This window comes from Salvelinus namaycush, chromosome 3, assembly GCF_016432855.1.
Source record: "Salvelinus namaycush isolate Seneca chromosome 3, SaNama_1.0, whole genome shotgun sequence".
In the NCBI taxonomy this organism is placed as follows: Eukaryota; Metazoa; Chordata; class Actinopteri; order Salmoniformes; family Salmonidae; genus Salvelinus; species Salvelinus namaycush.
In genome coordinates this window covers 30,848,510-30,865,710 of record NC_052309.1, presented here as the reverse complement: position 1 = coordinate 30,865,710, position 17,201 = coordinate 30,848,510, and the positions used below count along the sequence as shown (strand labels likewise).

Sequence of the window (17,201 nt, the reverse complement as noted above, 5' to 3'; positions counted from 1 at the left end):
CTATGAGCCCACACACGCATTCACACAACACAGCAACACACACACATACACACACACGCACACATGCTGATGCCTTGGCTCTCAGAACAGCTGTGTATGTCTGAGGAGAGAGTGAACACTTTCCTGGGTGGTCAATTTGATTGATTTACAGAAAGCTTTTTAAATTTGTCACGTGACTCTTCAGTAACGACAATGTTCATCCTGTTTCGGGTTAAGGCCTCCCGGGTGGCGCAGTGGTCTAGGGCACTGCATCGCAGTGCTAGCTGCGCCACCAGAGTCTCTGGGTTCGCGCCCAGGCTGGGCTGGGTTCGCGCCCAGGCTCTGTCGCAGCCGGCCGCAACCGGGAGGTCCGTGGGGCGACGCACAATTGGCATAGCGTCGTCCGGGTTAGGGAGGGTTTGGCCGGTAGGGATATCCTTGTCTCAGTATGTAAAAATGTAATAAAATGTATGCACTCTACTGTAAGTCGCTCTGGATAAGAGCGTCTGCTAAATGACTAAAATGTAAATGTAAATGTAAGATCACACTGTTGACTAAAGAGTCTGGATTGTTTTTCTGCTGGTTGCACACACACGTTCAGAAAACAACCTGGTCAACAAACAAAAATCTGGAATCTGGCTCCAATTCCAAACCAGTTCCAATGACATAGAATTTCCCTGTAATTCACATTACATGACTTAGCCTTGCCTATAAATCCAGATTTGAATACATGTAGTTTTCAAATCTATATCAATTTGATAATAATTCACAATTGATTTCCAGCTGTTTTGACCACAATGAACGTCAAATAATCCCATTATTATAACACTCTCCAGCTATTCAGGCTATTTACAGACCTCCAGATATCTGGCATTCCATTCACTCTACACTGTTTAGCTCACACACAGTCACTCATTTGGTGATCATTGCTACAATATCCTTTTCCTCTTGTTGCTGTTCTCCTGTCTTGTTTAACCACATGTTTTCATTAAATGTAGATCATGGTCTCACAGGCAAAACCTCATATGTATTTTTCACTTTCTTTCCACAGGATTTAGTCGAAGTACAGCAAGACCTTTTGACATATGCTGCACACAGTTTATTTTGGTGCACAGACAGGCAGGGACTGTAGACCATGTCGGTCAGATGTCCGTAGAGATTTGACAAGATAAGAACAATAAAAAATATCAGCAGATATAATAACAATCTGGTTAGTTTCCCATTAGTTACAATGTTATGTCAAATGTTTTACTCTTAACAATCCCACAGATACTTTATCGTTACCTAATTGTTTTCCATATCTAGTGGGAGCGATGATAAAGAGAGAGGAACAGGGAGAGAGAGATTATCAGTCCTGTCTGGTGGGAGATAGACATAAAAATGGGCAGGGGCATCATGCACCAATTATTTTAGAGTAGGCAAGAAGTACGTGAAACAGCTTTTCCTGCAATCTAGAGCCATAATCATTATGTCTAATTCTATGTAAAAAATATGTATATTTATCTGCATAGGTTATCTAAGCATACCTCTTTACCTGTTCAATTGTCATTTAAATGAATGATAAACATTGATTCTTTCATAACTTTTATGGCTAAGGAGTGTAGTACAACTGTCACACTGGCCCAACAATGGAAGCCTGCAGATGTGTCCCTTTCATAGCACACAGTAAATTGGCCAGTGTTGACTAGTGTTAACCATGTCATAATATATCATAACACCTGACATAACTTGTCATAACGTGTTATAATATGGTCATAATACTGTCATGACACATATATTTTGACCTGTTGTGACACATATCGCATTATTTTATGGCTGGTTATGTCAACACAAGGCAAAACATTCAATTACACCATAGCCTACTTGTCAACAGTATGTTTTTGGAAATGTACCATCATTGTAATTGTGCACACATTGATGTCAGACATGCACCTACCCCAATGCTCTGTTTCCAATGACTGGGATGAATGCAGGAGCAGATTTCAGGAGCAGGACAAGACACCCTCTTTTTGACTGATGACTGATATAAGGGCATTTACGTGATAGACCTATCTGGCTTATATAATTATGATGGTCATAATGTTTCCTGCCAGTGTCATAAAGTGTATTTTCTTAGTCCAAGTAATGTGACACAGGGTGGTCATAATGCTTCTTGAAAGTGTGTCATGAAGTGTATTTTCTAGAAATTATGTAAAGGATTCATTACATGTAAAGGATTCATTACAACAACAACAACAACAACAAAGTAAATAGAAAAAAGTAAATAGCACACCCAAAGTACAAAGTAAGTTACAAAGTAAATAGCACACCCAACTACCTCATCCCCATATTGTTATTTATCTTCTTGCTCTTTTGCACACCAGTGTCTCTACTTGCACATCATCATCTGCACATCTATCACTCCAGTATTAATGCTAAATTGTCATTATTTTGCCTCTATGGCCTATTTATTGCATTACCTCCCTAATCTTCTACATTTGCACACACTGTACATAGAGTTTTCTGTTGTGTTATTGACTGTACGTTTGTTTATGTGTAACTCTGTGTTGTTGTTTTTGTTGCACTGCTTTGCTTTATCTTGGCTATGTCGCAGTTGTAAATGAGAACTTGTTCTCAACTGGCCTACCTGGTTAAACAAAGGTGAAAGAAAGGACTTAAGAAACAACATTTCAAATGAAAGAAAACGTATTGGCAGGGGGGGGGGGGGGGGGGGGGGCAGGGGTGTGTAGGTGTCATAACCTGCCATAAAATAATGCAATATATTTTAACAGGTTTAAATTGGGCTAAATACTTTGCATCGATTTGGCTTCTCAGAATTCCGTGCATTCATCACAATCAATTATCTGAAAAGTATTAACTTAACACATTTTCATACAAATGAAAGAGAAAAGCTCAGTATCAATTGTATACATTTTTTTTTCTAAAATAAAAAATAACAAGTGCAGTCACCTTTTGGGTTTCAATTATTGAGTAAAATAGCTACTTCATCATGACCGAATGTATTCAATAATCTTGAACGCTTGACAGCACATTTGTTAATATAATTTGTTCTCAGAGTGGCGCAACAATAATTTGTCACAGTTCATGGCACTTGTGGCCTGGGCAACTCGTGAATTGTATTAGCGTCGCGCGTGCTTTATGTTACTACAGCATTACAATAGTGTTATAATAGTGTTACATTGTATCCCCGCCTACACTGACACATTCGATTAGGTGAAAGTTTTTAGGGCTTTGCTCTGATTGCAAGGCCACACACCGTATGATGTAAATGTTGATGCAAGGAATGGATACATTTCTTTGTGTATGCACTAGGTGGTGCACTGTGAAAGTCGGTAAATTTAAAGGTTTGATCATTAGTAACAGAATCTGGTTGCTCAGTAGCGCCTCTTGCTCTCGCCTAGCGGCAATACCCATCAGTTGCAGTGTTATTACAGCCCTCATGACCGCAATGAGCCAATAGGCTTTTGGAGGCAGAGTTCTCCCTGTGGCCGCCATTAAAGAAAGGAATCCATGAATTCAAATGGAACCAGAAGGATCAGAGACCGAAATAATGGTTAAAATTACCGTAGAGATAGGCATATGCCAAATTCCGATTGGTTTTTAAGGATGTTATTCGTTTTTAGATTGATTTTGATGGTGATGGAGGAGTAGAGCAACGTTTTTAGCAAAAACCGTTTTAAGCTAAGGGGGAGGGGGATAGTTGCTTCTTTGCTCTCCTTTTCTTTTTGTTTTAAGAGCATTTTTCGCTCCATTTAAATGTTTTATTTAATTTGTATTCGAGAGGTCGATAGAGAGGTTGTGGAGGCGATATTTTGACAGCTTTTATTTTAGGGCGGACAATAGCATTCGAAGGGTTGTTGAATAACATTCTCCAGCCAATTGTTTTAAAATAATTATCGTTTATTACCTTATTATACATCTTGCAAAATACATTTGAAAATCTGTCTATATTTTCCCGGGAACTGAAACGATGGAATGTTCGATCTCGCTGTGAAAGGATGAGTTCTTGTTTTGTACCAAACGGGGCCAGCTTGGAGGATTGCCACTCCAATCTATTCTGTCTGGTAAGAGATTTAAAACTAAAGGAAAAGCAGCCATTTTTAACTAGCTGAAAAGAGCGAGCTAACGTTAGTAGCCACAGCAATGGAAAAGCAGTCAGGGCCTGTCGAGCACTGCAATTCAAACATCATTCACTAAGGCAATGTTTATTTGCATACTTTGAAGTTGTGCAAGATTAAAGAATAATAGTGTTATCTGTCACTTGCAGCTGCATGCATGCTGTTTGCCATCACACATTTTCAGTTTGATCACATTCAATGCATTCCAGCCCTGAGAGTTTTAGGCAAAAAAGTGCAACTAATGTAACGTGTGGTGATGATAAACATCCTAGATAACTAGCTATCTATAGCAACGTTGATTACCATGCATGATTACATTTTTGTCTAGTTGTTTACTTAGTTGAATTAACGTTCTATATCGTTATGCTTTTTATCGCATGCATTGTGTAGCTTATTTATGTGACCTTAAAATAAACCCAAACAGTTGGCTAGCCTGCTAACTAGCTTGCAATGTTGTTCATTTGCACAAATAGCAAACTAGCTAAATGGCAGAAACATTTGGCATTCGACCATGGAAAGTAAAGGCTCGTGAACATTGGCTTCTAATTTCAACTTCCATGTTCTATCGTGTTGCTGTTGTCAGTGGGCCAGTGTAGTTGTGAAGATACATTGATTGCTACATTGTTTCTTTTAAGTAGCCAATGAAGAGCTTAGCTACTGATAAATTGTAGCATATTTGCGGGCTTATACTTTTCCTTTGAAGTTGTCAAGTTTGCTTTCCAATCATTTGTTGTTTACATTCTTGGTTCGTGCTCACCTAAAATAGCTGAAATATTAAGAAACAACAATGTACTATTGATATTGTTAGTGCATCTCTTTAGAATGTAGTACTTACTTCCCGTCTGGCAAGTTTTCAAGTTGAATACATTTTTCATGTCAAATTAATGCAATTCACTGTTTTGTTTTATATCTGTGTATTTATTAGTATGTCTTAGTTCTCATAGTGCTGATTGATACTGTTGCTAGTCAGTCGTAAAACAATTTAATTATATAGCTATCATAAATACACAACCACAAGTACATAATAGACTCAAGGAAAAAGCTCAGATGTTCCCTCTTGTCCCTCGCACTCCTACTACTAGCTAGACCAATCTAAGAAGTTCTCAGTAGTTCACCAACTATATGTTTCCAGCAATGCATAGCATTTTTTCTGTACAGTATGTACTGTATGACAGATGTGAACAATTCCCCTTCATGAAGGTTAAATAGATAAATATTGATGGACTTGAATCGTCCTTTTCCACAGCATTTGACAGTAAAGCTGAATGAACAGGACAGACTAGTAGTGAATGACCTGTTGCTGTATTGCAATAGTAGGGAGACATTTTACTGCAGACTGAGATGAGCATGACACCAGTGCTGCTGTTCACAGTCCTGTATGACTCACACTCTGAACAGACATTGTGGTTTTAGGCTGAAAGAATGCAGTGAACACAGCTTGGCACTTTTTCCATAACTAATAGTTCTCAGGAGTCTTATTGCAATGTTTTTTCAAATGTATAATTCTCGTTTGTTTTTTAAAGTTAAGCGGCTTTTGCTTGCAAATTTCTGGGTGGTGAAGTTTGTTTGTAGATTAATTGGTATGTGTTATAACACATTATTTTCATAAATCAATAGTCACGTCACAACGGCCCTGCTAGACTATGTCTCTTGTCAGGATAAGTTTTCAGCCTCGAGTAGAAGATAGTTATTGTAACTCATTTCGGGCCAGGCAGGATTAGAACAAACACTGCAGCAGTGACAAATACCGTGCTGATGGAAAGGCTGGACGAGAGGACAGAGTAGACCGAGTGGATTTGCATTTCTCCAGAGTTTTCCAAGATGCAAACAGACTAGTTTCATGTTTTGCAGTGTGAGTGTGAGACCGTGACAGAGAGAGATGCTAGTAGTGGTGGTGGGGTGTCTATCTGTCTGCTCGGGGATGGTTTGAGCAACTTCACCTGTTGCTTGTCTCTGATTCAGAAAACTTTAATGTCCTAGAGGAAATTCATTTAGCAGCAGTCAAAGTACATACAGACAAGATCACATTAAAATGTAAAACACAACAACAGAAAAAAGCAACAGACGTGTACTTGCTGGGATATGTATTGTGATTCTCATGATTCTAAATATATTGCGATTTCATGCTCCAAACATCTTTCTCACTATATGTCTGCTGCAGAGAGACGAGAGAGCATGAGAAACACGTTTTGATCAGTCAGGGAAATATATACAAAAGTTCTGAAAACATGCTGGCTCACTATTTACAAAGAAGATGGAGAACAAGCTTTATGATGAAAAATACCGGAGTTTTGCCGCAGGTACAGTCAACTAGTGGTAGCTAATGCTACCTGCAGTAGCAAAAAACTTTTTACAAATCGATACTTGGAGTCAAATATTGATATATCGTCCAAAATAAAATAGCGATATGTAACTGTATCGATTTCTTCCCCCATCACTAATATATACAGAACATTTACAAAAAGTTTGCAGGGTAGTGCAAAGGTTTTGCATGTCAAAATATTTAGTGCTTAAAGTGCATGTAAGTCCAACATCTTCATTTGAACTATTAAAAATCGAATAATGAAGTAAGCATTATGCAGTATCTTTTTGAGTGCGAACTCATTACACCTTTTTGCTCATTTGAGCTATTGCACTTGGAATAAAGCGGCTATAGGGAATCTGAAGTCGCTGGGAGGGAGAATGGCAGGAAGGGAAAGCAAGGGAAGGGAAGGCAGCTGTTGGCACTTAGTGTGTTCCACAATGGGACCTGGAGCTCTGAGCTGTGAGAGGGAAGGTGAGCGAAGCTGAGCATCTGACGAAAGGAGGGGTCGTAACCCGCAAATCCCAGACAGATTTTACATCAACTTTCTGAGTCCGTCAAATGGCTTTGCCCTCAGATTCCCCTATAGCCGCTATGGGAGTTTGGCCTGAAGGCCTCGGCATCTGAAAAAGGAACCTTAACTCGACCCTGGTTCTTGCACTTCTGGTGGGAGGACATTTTGCATACACAGTTGCCTACATACCTGAGCATTATACAAACACTCAGCTAGTCGTGTCAGTTTGAAGGAAGCACACAGGTTTCTCTGAAACATTCAGACTGCAACTCAGATGTAGATTTAAAAAAGATAGATTGATTGATTGACCGCAGAAGGCACACAGACTTTTGCTGGTGCAATCTGCCTCTGGAAGATTGCCAGATAATGTTAGCAGAGAATAGCCTAGTTTATGGATTGAAAGCTTGGACTTGATCTTTGACAGAGAGAGCGGCCATTCCGTGGCTTTGAAAAGCCTAACATTGACGGAAAAAACATAAAAACAATTCAGAGCTGTCATCAAAAGAATGGATTGTTTGATGAAAATGCATTTCTCAAGAAGAATAAGTAAGACGGGCATATATGCAGGCTTACAGTCCAAGCGCCACCCGTTTCAGAAACAGTCAGGTTCTATAATTTCAGACAATCTGGTTTCACACAGTTTTTCCCCTCCCTTTTCTTTCCTTGCAGCACAGATGTTTCTCTGCAAGATGCAGGTGTCAGGTAGTTCCTCACACCACTATGTCTGCCACCATGAGAGAGAGAGGGCTTGGTGGATGAAGTTTCTGAAACAGAAACTGCAGCAACAGTAGTAGTATACTGATGAAAGGAATAAGCCAGTAGTACAGTAGCGCAACCTTGATGAACCGGTAGGCTATAGGCCTATATGATAAATGAATATGGGCTTGTGAATGGTGTCTTGACTGGAACAGCGTTTGAATGCCCTTGAGAAAAATTCCTGATGTGAGATATTTCCTATGATGTTGCTTGATGAATTGGTAATGCGTGAAGAAGCTGGGAGTTGGTGTGCCTGCCAATCACAATAAATCCTAGCAATGAAAAACATGTAAGGACACGTGGGAAAGAGTAGTGTTGAGGAAAGGCTTTTTTTTGTAGTCATATCTTGTAAATTTGATAGATTGTGTCACTAAACTCAACAGCCTATGAGCTTTCAATATTTGGTATAAAATCTCTTTAAAAAAATCTATTTTGTAGTTACAGTTGCTCATCATATTCTAGTCAGATCATTGTAGCGTTTTGATATCTGTAGCATTCTGACTGGCCACTGTGGCCAGTGTATGGGCTTCCTGGCTGCCATGTTATAATGGATAACTAACTTGTTGTTGTGATCCAGCTTGGGTCCAGTTGACACCACAGAGCGTTCTGTTTTGACAACACCACCCCCCACCACTAATCTCCCAGTTTATACCCGGCTAGGCTAGGATAGGCTAGGCTAAAGACTAGCGCGCCGCTACTACAACCAGGCTTAATCATTCGCTCACGCTCATAGTTTTTAAATTGATTTAAATTTACCCGCCAATTTAATTGTAATTGTCTATTTCTAACTAAGTCAAAGTGACAGTTTGTCAACTTGAATATATCACCTGGCAGCGGAAAATAGCCCGCCTCAAGAATATGTACTATCAGTTGTCTGCCGCGCTGCAAGGATAGATAGGCGCTCCATCAAGAGAAGAACTGTAAGGCAATATTGCAACATAGGTTGTGATGGTAGTGTTGGTCTTTGTGGTGTTTCAGTGTATGACATGGGCACTGAGTGTAAGCCTAAAACACTGGAAGGCATGATGTATTCGGGGGTGGGTGGTGTGTGTGAGAGACAGTGTATGGCCTCAGTGTAGGACATGGACACAGGAAGCGCTGACTGGTTGTACGTCAAATCAAATCAAATGTTATTGGTCACATACACATGGTGTTAATGCAGATGTTAATGCGAGTATAGTAAAATGCTTGTGCTTCTAGTTCCGACAGTGCAGTAATATTTAACAAGTAATCAAACAAAATCACAATGACTACCTTATACAACACATGTGTAAAGGGATGAATAAGAATATGTACATATAAATATATGGATGAGCGATGGCTGTACGGCATAGGCAAGATGCAGTAGATGGTATAGAATACAGTATATACATATGAGATGAGTAATGTAGGATATGTAAACATTATTAAAGTGGCGTTATTTAAAGTGACTAGTGATACTTTTATTTAATCCATTTATAAAAGTGGCCAGAGATTTGAGTCTGTATGTTGGCAGCAGCCTCTATGTTAGTGATGGCTGTTTAACAGTCTGATGGCCTTGAGATAGAAGCTGTTTTTCAGTCTCTCGGTCACAGCTTTGATGCACCTGTACTGACCTCGCCTTCTGGATGATAGCGGGGTGAACAGGCAGTGGCTCAGGTGGTTGTTGTCCTTGATGATCTTTTTGGCCTTCCTGTGACATCGGGTGTTGTAGGACTAGAGGACTAGAGGGCAGGTAGTTTGCCCTGTGCGTTGTGCAGACCTCACTACCCTCACTACCCTTGCCGTTGTGGACGGAGCAGTTGCCGTACCACGCGGTGATACAGCCCGACAGGACGCTCTCGATTGTGCATCTGTAAAAGTTTGTGAGTGTTTTAGGTGGATGGGGGGGTGCTCCCTCTGCTGTTTCCTGAAGTCCACAATTATCTCTTTTGTTTTGTTGACGTTGAGTGAGAGGTTATTTTCCTGACACCACACTCCGAGGGCCCTCACCTCCTCCCTGTAGGCCGTCTCGTCGTTGTTGGTAATCAAGCCTACCACTGTAGTGTCGTCTGCAAACTTGATGATTGAGTTGGAGTTGTGCATGGCCACGCAGTCATGAGTGAACAGGGAGTACAGGAGAGGGCTGAGAACGCACCTTTGTGGGGCCCCAGTTTTGAGGATCAGCGGGGTGGAGATGTTGTTTCCTACCTTCACCACCTTGGGGCGGCCCGTCAGAAAGTCCAGGACCCGGTTGCACAGGACGGGGTCGAGACCCAGGATCTCGAGCTTAATGACGAGTTTGGAGGGTACTATGGTGTTAAATGCTGTACGTAGGGACTGCTTTCTGGTGAGCCTCAGCCAGCCGCCAGGGGTAGGCAGGCAGCTGTAGCACTGGAGCGTAATGTTCCTGGTTTAACACTTCATAACCCTGTAGTACTCTGTGCTGCTGCTAGTGATTTACAACCAATGAATTTCTCTGAGTTGTGTTACCTCTCTCTATAAAAGCCAGACAATGTTGGCTTATATAGAGCACAATCCCCAAAGCACTCATCATTAAAAAGGATTAAGGTGGTCAGCCCATTTACAAGCATTAGGGAGGTTTTGTTCTTAGAGCATTGAACATGTTGTTCATGTTATTCATGTTGTTCATGCTGAGATTGAAAGCACCTGAAGCTAAAGTGCACACAATTGGAACAAAAACAAGCCAAGGTTTTTTTTGCTGCTTTTCTCTTTAGCCACGATTCCTTCTGTTTATATTGAAGCCTTTCCTCTTGTTTCATCTATCTATCTATCTATCTATCTATCTATCTATCTATCTATCTATCTATCTATCTATCTATCTATCTATCTATCTATCTATCTATCTATCTATCTATCTATCTATCTATCTATCTATCTATCTATCCAACACTCTACATCTTCCTTTATCTCTCTCCTTCCGCTATCTCTCCTCTCTCTCCTCCCTCTATATTGTTATCTTCTTCCTCGATCTCTCCTCTGCCTCTATCTCTGTCGCTTCTCACTCTCTCTCTGTTTTCCCATCTCCCTTTCCTCTATCTCTCTTTGTTTTTCTATTTCTGTGGCTGCCTGCCTGTGTGTCTCCTTGTCATAAGTGTTCCTCCTGATGAGGCGGAGGCTCCAGAAAGGAGAATGAATGCTTTTGCTTTTTAAACGTTTACTGTAACACTAGAAATCCTAGCCTCTTTGGACCTGCCTTCAGGCCAATAAGGACTCATTTTGACTTAACATTCTAACAGTCTAATAAATACACTGAGTATACCAAGCATTAGGAACACTTTCCTAATATTGTGTTACATCCCCCTCTTTTGCCCTTAGAACAGCCTCAATGGACCATTCTTGATACACAAGGAAACTGTTGAGCTTGAAAAAATCAGCAGTGTTGCAGTTCTTGACACAAACCGGTGCGCCTGGCACCTACTACCATACCCCATTCAAAGGCACTTAAATCTTTTGTCTTGCCCATTCAACCTCTGAATGGCACAAATCCATGTTTCAATTGTCTCAATCTACACTGATTGAAGTGTATTTAACAAGTGACATCAATAAGGGATCATAGCTTTCTGTTGCCGATTGTTCACCTGTGGAGCGTATTGAACAGTGGTTGTTCTTGGAAAAAGTGATATTTTGAAATAGAGCTCATCTCTTCAATTTTGATAGATATTTGGCAATGTTAAGTGTTTTGGAAACCTCAGAATCTGCGCTTTCTGATACCATATAGAAGCATCTTACCTGCATGTGACAATGTAGGAGGATTTGAAAAAAGTCACTTTTTGGCGCCCCACTGAAAAAATGACATTTCCTCTTAAAACTGCTTATAACACATTCTGTTCGTGATCTCGAAATTCTAACAATATACAGTACGTGTGTTAAATATTTGGAAGGGGCAATTTCAAAATGATCCCCAAGGCCTTTCTAGTGTTAAAATGTTTACCCACGGGCACCTGGCTCCTGTGGCAGTGGCTGACTCTCCCTCCCCCCCCCCCCCAGGCTGATCTGACTGGGATCAAATGGAAGCGGTACGTGTGGCAGGGCCCCACCTCTGCGCCGATCCTCTTCCCCGTGACCGAGGAGGACCCCATCCTGTGCAGCTTCAGCCGCTGCCTCAAGGCGGACGTACTGAGCGTGTGGCGGCGGAGCCAGAGGCCCGGACGTAGGGAGCTCTGGCTGTTCTGGTGGGGGGACGACCCTAACTTCGCAGAGCTGATCCATCACGAACTTACAGGTGAGACAGGATAGAGAGAGTGGGCGCATGTACACACACAGACACACACTCACGCTAACCTGAATAGAATACCTGCCATGGTCCAATAACTTGAAACAGCAGTACTAAGCCTGTGTGATGGCTTTGGCTTATAATTAAAAAAAATGTAATTAGTTGTATTTTAAATTTTTATTAGACACAGATGTAATTGCAGGATATAGTGATATTCTTATGCTCTGAGCTCCAACAGTGCAGGTCAAAAAGAGAAGTGAATGAAACAATAATACAAATAATAATAATAATATATACATATTTACAACTGTAACAATTATAAATGTCCATTGGGGGGTGGGGGCAGGATAAAATGTCCGTGGGGGGAGTAGCAGGGGGAAGTGACAGGTGAATGAAACAATAATACAAATAAGACTGAAGAATACAGTCTAAGCAACGGCCCACTCAGACCATGTTTAAGATTGCCTTTGCTGCTCACAAGAGATAAATGAGGGACTCATGTTTCTTTCAATTAACCTTTTTATGCATTCATCGAAGGTTACAGAGCTGGTTAAATGGGTGATTATTGTAAAAGATCATGAAAAGGAGCCTCTTGAGTGCTGCAGACATCAGAGCAATACCTAAGCCTGTTGTGATAATGATGATAGTTAAAGTGCTGGTTGTATAATGTCAAATATTACAAGGTTCAGGGCAGGGGTTGATTGTCAGGCTGACTGACGCTGTGAACTCTGGGGAGATCAATTCACTGTGAGAGCTTAGAAGGTGATCGTGTTAACCAGAGAGCTCCCTTAGTTTCCCCCTCATCCCCTAAATGACAAGCAGCCAGCCTGGCAGAGAACAGCCTTCACCTGCAGGTCAACTCCCACTGTTTGGAGCAAACACTCACTACGACCACCGTAGTTATTTTTTTCTGTGTGTGTGTGTGCACGCACTGTGAGCCTTATCATGGCATCTAAGCGCCTTCCGCCCTCCAGCACACGATAAAGCAGCGCCCTGCACTTTGTGTCGCCGAGGCAATATCAGAAAGCTTATCACATCTTCCCATTTAAAAAAGAGGATAGAAAAGAGGGGGGGAAATGGATCCCTCCTCTCATGACTTATGTGAAATGTTTTATATGCAGGAGCAACGATGCAGAAACGAGCCTAACACATCATGGAGGTCTGGCCTGGTGCTCTCTCTCTTTTCCCTCCTCCCTCCATCCTCTCACATTTCTTTCTTTCTACAGCAACAGTGGTTGATGGACAGAGACCATCTTTATTCATGCTCTCTGGCTGGGAGATTGAACTCCTGAGTCTGAGCCATGACACACACACCTGCACACAGACACACAGCCGGCCCGTGGCCCTCCTTCATTATGACATGTTGTGCTTGAAGTGGGCTGGAAGTGGAAGCTAAATGGCGTGATGGCAGCCAATCCAGCCCTGGTGGGCTCCGGTAATAACCTGCAGGGCTGGAGCATTAAATGGACTGTGTGTGTGTGTGGACAGCAGTGGGATGGAGCCTCTCCTTGGCGTGCTGGCAGTGAAAGTGTGACGCAACACAGAAGATGGTGACAACGTGTGTGTTTTAATGGCGGTGATCGGGCTGGCTGTTCCATCGGCAGTCATCTGGAATTCCACCGCCAGCCATTGTCAGCTGCTTAACACCTTGCCCTTTTTCCTCTGTGCAAGTGGCCTTTTTCCTATGTGCAAGTGGCTGATGGGTTTGCCCTTTTCCTCAGTCAAACCGTCCAAGTCAAATTGGGGTAATCCCTGGAAATGTTAAGCACTTTTTTGTTTGTCATTTTTTTAACCCCCCTTATTGCAATGTTGGTGGTAAACATGAAAATCTGTTGTATTCTTTCATGTCGGCAGCAGAAATGGTGGCGGCTCATTTTCTCCTTCCACGCTCATTAGATTAACGGCCGGAGAAAGTCTTTTAATTTTGAGCAAGTGCCATTTCTGTGTAAACAGTGGGCCAGTAATCCATTTGAGAGAGAGAGAGAGAGAGAAGAGGGGGCAGACTGCTAGCTAGGCCCTGCACTATTCTCCCCATGTCAGAGGGGGACAAGTTACTCTGTTAGCCTGTTCTTTATCAGGACATTTGAGAAAACCAATTCTAATCTTCCTGTGGCCATGCACAAAAAAATTATTCCAAGCAAGCGAACGGACGCGATTGCAAAATTAAACTGCTTGCATAGGGTTTTATCCTCATGCAAATACCCTCCTCCCCCTGGCTGCCCTAGAAGCCGGTGGTGGAGTCGCTCTCCTATCCAGGGGCATCCTCCACAGATAAATGCCAGCAGGGTTTCTTCCCGCACTCAAAGAACGACTGATCTTTTTTTGCATAGAAATTAGGACCAGAGGTCTGTCTGTCTGAGAGGGTAATTGTTTGGTGGTGAATTTCTCCCTGGTTCCTGGGCCTGCTACTCGTGTGCCCCCTTTCCCTCCCTCCATCTCTCCCTTCATCCCTCCCTCCTGCTCTGCCAGGCCCCAGTGGGCCTCCTATGGCAGTCACTCCCTCTCTCTGTCGCTTTGTATTTGTCTTCGTCTCCCTCCCTCTCTCTCCCCTGGGCATTACCAGCCCTCCCTACCTGTTCCCTCCCTCTGCTCCAGCCTCCACTCAGCCGCAGGTGACTCCAAGGCTGCAGGCTGCAGGCTCCACTTTGCAATCATGGCTCCCAGCCAGTCAGTTCCCCATCTTTCTGATGAAATTGAAAAAGTTTCTCAAGCAGATGAAGCCCGGAAACAAAAGTAAAAAAAACAAAAAACTTCTGGTTTAGTATCAGTATGATTCAACCTTTTCAAGTGTTTACTCTTGTGGCTATTATGAAACCATACACACTATCAGCCCCTCTATATTGCAGTTGGACTGCGGGCCTCTTTACGCTACACTAGTTTGATGACGCATACTAGTTCCAGGACACACATTTTTGCATTGTAAAAAGACCTAGATTTAAATCTCTCTTTCCCAAGCCACCTCTTTAGGTAGTGTGTGAGACACATCACATACCTCTCTCTTATGGGACAGTGTAAAGACAATGGCTCTCTGACACCCCATGTCCCTGCAAGAAGTACCTTCATTACCTTAATACCAGAAAACAGCATGTTGTTCTGTTAGCCAAATTGAAAACTAAAGGCTTTTAAAATGTCCACACAATTGTGAACCGTTGCAATAATCAAGTGTGCAATGTGGTTTAGATGAGAAGCTTCTGTATAGTTTGAATCGCTAACCTCACTTTGTTTGTCTGTAATATGGTATTTACGGAATGCTTGTAGCTGTACACACACAAAGCAGGAATGCTGCTTTGGTCACACCACATCCAAGGCTAATGTAAGGATATTGTAAACAGAAAAGATGCCAATCCAATGTTGAAGAGAGATAGATCTTACTACACATTTTACTAATGTAAAACAGCCTAATATGAGCTTGCTGTGGAGGTTTAAAGGGAAAGAGAGTTGTCTGTTGTGCAGTGCAGGATCTCTTATCAGCCCAGTCATCTCCATTGTGCTCCCTTGGGCGCCACAACTGAGCAGCACACGCATTCATTTATTACTGCATGTTGGGTCAGATCTCTAGAGAGGAGGGAGGGAGGGAGGAAAGAGGAGTGCACTTCTCTTTCAATGGTCCCTCTGCTGTTTAACGGATGGACAACTATGTTGTTTTGGATGTTTGTACTGAGAGGAAGGAGATGTGCTTAATTAAGCTTCTCTCTGAAGGGTTTTATTTTAGTATGGATGTGTGTGGCACTAATAATCTGCTGGCATAGCTCTGCTCTTGTTAGTTTTTGTTGGCTCTGCCAAAGTCTATGGACATTTCCAGGCCTGCCCATTCTTTACTATTCAGAACAGCTCTGATGTGCACCTCTCAGGGCAGCGCCAAGCTCCAAAGGGCATATTTCAGTACACTGGAGGAGCAGAGCTAGCCAGTTTTCCTTTTTGTCTGCAGGTCAGGTCTTTGTTTCTCTTCCTTGCCCTGACACCTGTGAAGATGGCTGCCCCTCAGATTGAATGAGGCGTCTGGTGAAAATCCATCCATCTCCCAGATCTGTGGGAAAGAGAAAAATATTGAATGCAAATATTGTTGTTTTTGTCAGCCTCTTTCGTTCCAAATGTGGATGTCGATTAAGGCAGCCCTCCGCACCGCTCTGATTCAGAGAGGTTGAGTTAAATGCGGAAGACACATTTCAGTTGAATGGATTCAGTTGTAAAACTGACTAGGTATCCCCTTTCCCTTTCCTACCAACTCCAAAAATATCTCAAGGAGCAGATCTTGATTGTGCCAGTTGCTCAAGGACGTGTGATTAAAACACCATTTATATGCCGCGGACCTAGTTTACTGTGTGTTCTTTTTTATTGTCTTTTTCTGCTTATGAAAAATGGCAATATTCACCGGTGAAGTGTTTTGATTTGAGTGGGAAAGGCTGAAATAGGCTTGACACGCGCACACATACACACATACATACACACACATACACTACCGTTCAAAAGTTTGGGGTCACTTAGAAATGTCCTTGGTTTTGAAGTTTTGTTTTTTTTGTCCATTAAAATAACATAAAATTGATCAGAAATACAGTGTAGACATTGTTAATGTTGTAAATGACTATTGTAGCTGGAAACAGCTTTTTTTTAATGGAATATCTACAAAGGCGTACAGAGGCCCATTATCAACAACCGTCACTCCTGTGTTCCAATGGCACGTTGTGTTAGCTAATCCAAGTTTATCATTTTAAAAGGCTAATTGAACATTAGCCTCACTAGGGCACCTGGGACGCTAGCGTCCCACCTGGCCAACATCCAGTGAAATTTCAGAGCGCCAAATTCAAAAACAGAAATACTCATTATAAAAATTCATAAAACATACAAGTGTTACACATCGGTTTAAAGATTAACTTCTTGTTAATCCAACCACGGTGTCAGATTCCAAAAAGGCTTTACGGCGAAAGCATACCATGCGATTATCTGAGAACAGCGCCCAGCAGACAAATCATTACAAACAGTTACCAGCCAAGTAGAGAAGTTACACAAGTCAGAAATAGAGATAAAATTAATCACTTACCTTTGATGATCTCCATATGGTTGCACTCACAAGACTCCCATTTACTCAATTAATGTTTGTTTTGTTTGATAAAGTACCTGTTTATATCCAAAAACCTCCGTTTTGTTCGCGAGTTTTGTTCAGTAATCCACAGGCTCAAACGCAGTCACAACAGGCAGACGAAAAATCCAAATAGTATCCGTAAAGTTCGTAGAAACATTTCAAACAATGTTTATAATCAATCCTCAGGTTGTTTTTAATCGATAGTTCAACCGGACAATAACGTCGTCAATATAAAAGGTAAACAAGAAAGGCGCACT

At 41.9% G+C, this 17,201-nt stretch overlaps 1 protein-coding gene across 1 annotated transcript in view; it reads left to right on the top strand.

The window, feature by feature from the left end:
- Window positions 1-3,454: 3,454 nt before the first annotated feature.
- Window positions 3,455-17,201, top strand: part of med13a (mediator complex subunit 13a) — a 125,070-nt gene continuing 111,323 nt past the window's right edge. Inside the window, exons 1-2 of the mRNA XM_038990169.1 lie at window positions 3,455-4,043; window positions 11,639-11,873. Of these exons, the coding sequence (XP_038846097.1) occupies window positions 3,978-4,043; window positions 11,639-11,873 (301 nt within the window). The 5' untranslated portion in view covers window positions 3,455-3,977. The remainder of the gene's footprint in view (window positions 4,044-11,638; window positions 11,874-17,201) is intronic.